This window comes from Hippocampus comes, unplaced genomic scaffold, assembly GCF_001891065.2.
Source record: "Hippocampus comes isolate QL1 unplaced genomic scaffold, H_comes_QL1_v1.1 scaffold93, whole genome shotgun sequence".
Lineage (NCBI taxonomy): Eukaryota > Metazoa > Chordata > Actinopteri > Syngnathiformes > Syngnathidae > Hippocampus > Hippocampus comes.
In genome coordinates this window covers 6,060-10,843 of record NW_017805481.1, presented here as the reverse complement: position 1 = coordinate 10,843, position 4,784 = coordinate 6,060, and the positions used below count along the sequence as shown (strand labels likewise).

Here is a 4,784-nt window from a genome sequence, read left to right as displayed (position 1 = left end):
TGAGCGTGTGGGTGGGGGTGGGTGGGGGGTCATACAATACGCAAATGAGCCTTGAGAGTCCGTATCGTAGATGAGAGGCCGCACACAAGCGCAAAATTCCGACTAAAGAGTGGAGAAGGTGGTGGAAGATTTGTTCTTCTGACGATGTGCATCGTTATGCACTTGCGCACAGTTGATCAAGATTGTCTCATGACAACCGTTTGACGACGGGAAAAATCGTTTGACTTTGCCATTGGGCTGAACAATTAATCAATTTCATGACATCACAGTATAGTCGTTTAGTGGGGTTTTTTCTACTGAATATTTTATCAAAGGCATTTTCTGTTGTGATGTTTAGTGGGCTACTGGTGGGCTTCAGAGTGTCTACCCCCTGCAGACTTTGTTGATCTACACCCAGGGTACCCTCGAATATGTGGACAGGCTTCAGTGGAGCCTGTCAACAAGCGCAAGTGTTTTCCCATGAATCCCCTCGGCACAGGGAAAGGCGAAGGGGGTTGCCGTGACCCCTGGCCCCCGAGCCGTCGCCCTGTTAATCTCATCGCAGGGCCGCGTTCAAAACCTGTTGCAACAACCGCCGTCCCAAATTAGACTTTTGACTTGCGTTGACAAGCAAGGCTGCCGCGGTGAGGAACAATCAAAGCCTTTGACTGGGGCTTGTTTTTGAGAGGTCAGATGTTTTTGTTTTGTTTTGTTTTTTTTTTTAAATATCACACAGGCTGAGCGGGAGGGTCTGACAATGGTCACATGGTATGCAAAATATTCCATGCTGTGCTGTGTCCTTGTGCATTTGTGTGACACATATTGAGACAAGTGTTGTTTCAGCTGAGCCTCATTGGCCACAATTTGGCACACACAAGTTGGAAGAAACTGGTTTCTCCATCCATCCATCCATCCGGAAATCCATTTTTTCTACCATTTCCAGCTTTTGTATCTTTTCCACCATGTGTATTTAAAAGAACCACTTACCATAGTCTTTCAGTCCGCTAGTTTAATGCTGAGTCACACCTATAGTGCGGTTCAATATAAGAACCAAATGCACGTTTTAAGAATCTGGCAGGAAACCCAAATACACAGAGAAAACCCAAGCGTGAGCGTGTGGGTGGGGGTGGGTGGGGGGTCATACAATACGCAAATGAGCCTTGAGAGTCCGTATCGTAGATGAGAGGCCGCACACAAGCGCAAAATTCCGACTAAAGAGTGGAGAAGGTGGTGGAAGATTTGTTCTTCTGACGATGTGCATCGTTATGCACTTGCGCACAGTTGATCAAGATTGTCTCATGACAACCGTTTGACGACGGGAAAAATCGTTTGACTTTGCCATTGGGCTGAACAATTAATCAATTTCATGACATCACAGTATAGTCGTTTAGTGGGGTTTTTTCTACTGAATATTTTATCAAAGGCATTTTCTGTTGTGATGTTTAGTGGGCTACTGGTGGGCTTCAGAGTGTCTACCCCCTGCAGACTTTGTTGATCTACACCCAGGGTACCCTCGAATATGTGGACAGGCTTCAGTGGAGCCTGTCAACAAGCGCAAGTGTTTTCCCATGAATCCCCTCGGCACAGGGAAAGGCGAAGGGGGTTGCCGTGACCCCTGGCCCCCGAGCCGTCGCCCTGTTAATCTCATCGCAGGGCCGCGTTCAAAACCTGTTGCAACAACCGCCGTCCCAAATTAGACTTTTGACTTGCGTTGACAAGCAAGGCTGCCGCGGTGAGGAACAATCAAAGCCTTTGACTGGGGCTTGTTTTTGAGAGGTCAGATGTTTTTGTTTTGTTTTGTTTTTTTTTTTAAATATCACACAGGCTGAGCGGGAGGGTCTGACAATGGTCACATGGTATGCAAAATATTCCATGCTGTGCTGTGTCCTTGTGCATTTGTGTGACACATATTGAGACAAGTGTTGTTTCAGCTGAGCCTCATTGGCCACAATTTGGCACACACAAGTTGGAAGAAACTGGTTTCTCCATCCATCCATCCATCCGGAAATCCTTTTTTTCTACCATTTCCAGCTTTTGTATCTTTTCCACCATGTGTATTTAAAAGAACCACTTACCATAGTCTTTCAGTCCGCTAGTTTAATGCTGAGTCACACCTATAGTGCGGTTCAATATAAGAACCAAATGCACGTTTTTAGAATCTGGCAGGGAACCCAAATACACAGAGAAAACCCAAGCGACCCAATCACAATGAGATTTTTTTTTTTACTTTCAAAATCATTTTGCCCTACTTTTTGCTACCATCGCATTTGGGTACTGAATGCAGCTTGATTGCTCCCAAAGGCAAGTCCACTCATTTGATTTTTGGACAGACTTTGGGGACTGTAGGAATGCAAAAAAAAAAAGAGAAAGAAAGAAAGAAAGAAAGAAAGAAAGCAACCCACAGTGTTGTTGTTTGTGTCCACAGTGGCAGGGGGAGACGCAGGAGTTTTGTCCCAACGCCAAAGTGGTGCTGGTGGGCTGTAAGCTGGACATGAGGACAGACGTCAACACGCTGAGGGAACTCTCCAAGCAGCGTCTCATCCCCGTCACCCATGAGCAGGTAACAAGGACGCACAACCTACAAGTTGGTCCTCTTTTTTTTTTTTGGGGGGGGGGGGGCTCAATATTCCCCAAAAGTCACTCATGAGACTCACAACTGGGAAACGACTCAAAATGGCTCAGAGCAAAAGCCAAGAACGGCTCAGAGCAAAACCGTGGAGTCGGTTGGGATGGCGAAATTCAAATCAGCTCTTCTTTATTTGTTGGTGAGAATGTTGACGTTTCGCTTGGCTCGGCACTTTTGTTGGCGTTTTCGCTGACCCCCGTGACCGTGGACACCCGCGCGGATTTGCATGTTCCGACGCTAGAAAACAGACGTTGACAAACGAGCGAGCCCGGCCTCTCCGACCTCCGCGTCGGTTTGAGGCAGGCCCGATAAAACGCTCGGCCGAGGCGCGAATTATAATCAGCTCGTTCCGTCGGATGGGTGCCCGCACAAAAGCCGTCACGGCAAAAAAAAAAAAAAAGCTGTCTGCCGTGTTGTCTGAGTTGACGCGGCCTTCAACAATAAACGGTCAGCACCTGGGAAACGAAGCGCTCATGTAAATAAGACGCGTCAACAAAAGACGGCCTGACACGCTCCGCTGTGTCGAACAGGAAGGAGGGGAACCATCGTCAACACTTGTTTTATTCCTCTGCTGCGCCTTTTCTTTAATAGCTGCCTTCTCACCGGACACGACATTAGGTACACCTGCGAGAGCTTGATTGAAATTTCTGCCGTCATTTTTAAAAACACAATCTAAATCAACAAGAGGAGCAAATTGGGACTTTTAAAAAATGAAGTACAACTAAAATTATGACTGAGTTGCCCAACTTTTTATTTTTTTTCCTCTTTAAAAGTTTTGTTTTATAACATTCGAACTTTTTTTGTCATCCATTTTGACTTCTTAACAAAAGTAACTTTTTATGACTTCATCCATTTTTTCTTGAAACCTAAGATGCTCTCATAAAAAAAAAAAAAATACAAGCATCATGCATCAGGTGACTGAAAAATATATATATATATATATATATATATATATATATAATTTTTTTTTTTGCGACTTCCAAGTTCTCTGAATATTAAGGCTGTAAATTCTTTTTTTGAATGATTTTCCAATTTTCTGGGAAAAAAAGGATATTATTTTGTTCATTAAAAAATTAGAACTATTTTAGCAGTAAGCAGTGAATATTTTCTATGTACTATACCGACATTTTTTTTCAAAGAACTGCTGTTTTTCCTCAAAAACAAAGAAACTCCTTCTCTCAACATCATGGGAATATTTTATATTTGCGTTGGTTTAATTATTTCTGCCCCCCCCCCAAAAAAAATATAACCTTTTGCCACAGAGTTACAGCTTTGGTCTTAAAAAAAAAAAAAAAAAAAAAAAAGTCAGACTGTTGTGATTACATTTTTCTTAAAAGCATTGATATTGGTGTTTCAAAAAAATCTTTAAAAAGTATTACTTTTTGATATTAATGTTACGGCTTTTGTTCCCGAATAACAAAAACGCCTTTCACCTCCACATTGCCTTTTGTTTTGCACGCAGGGCAGCACCATTGCCCGGCAGATGGGCGCCGCGGCCTACGCCGAGTGCACGTCCAAAGTGTCGGAGAACAGCGTGCGGGACGTGTTCCACGTCACCACGCTTGCGTCGGTGCGCCGGCCCCACAAGCCGCCGCTCAAGCGCAGCGCCTCCCGCCGGGCGCTCAAGCGCACATCCCAGCTCCCCCTTCCGCCGCTGCCGGGCCGGAATGAGCCCGCGGACCAAGCGCCCGTCCTGAGGAAGGACCGAGCCAAGAGCTGCGTGCTCATGTAGAAACGATATGTGTACAGAAGTATATACCAGAGGACGCCTATTTATTATTTTTTTGTTGCACTGCAGGAGATGAAAAATGAAGTTGCGCTGTGGGGAATTGGCCTCTTTTTCGGTGTCATTTCATGTTGAGAATAAGGCCTTAAGGTGACACACCAGGCACAAGGACGCTGCCGTAGTGGAAGTGTGGCGAGTCAAGAGGACAAGTATCGTTCAGGATCCGGATGATGATGGTGATTGTCACAAAAAAAAAAAAAAAATGGCCCTCGAGGACCGCAATTGCTCACATCTGCTCAAAACTAAAAATTGCAGGGACAAAATGGTGGCATTTTGTCCCTACAATTTGAGACAGTGAAACTAAACACTATGTCCTGACTTTTTTTACATTTTCTTTTTTTTAATTCTTTGTTTTTTTTTCTGCTGACAAACCTCCGCTCCACACTTCCATCT

General features: G+C 44.6%; 1 protein-coding gene across 1 annotated transcript in view; it reads left to right on the top strand.

Moving 5' to 3' along the window:
- The window catches only part of LOC109519341 (rho-related GTP-binding protein RhoN-like), a 20,099-nt gene extending 15,524 nt beyond the window's left edge, over positions 1-4,575 (top strand). The window contains exons 4-5 of the mRNA XM_019875795.1: positions 2,405-2,539; positions 4,068-4,575. Of these exons, the coding sequence (XP_019731354.1) occupies positions 2,405-2,539; positions 4,068-4,337 (405 nt within the window). The 3' untranslated portion in view covers positions 4,338-4,575. The remainder of the gene's footprint in view (positions 1-2,404; positions 2,540-4,067) is intronic.
- The last annotated feature ends 209 nt before the right edge of the window (positions 4,576-4,784 follow it).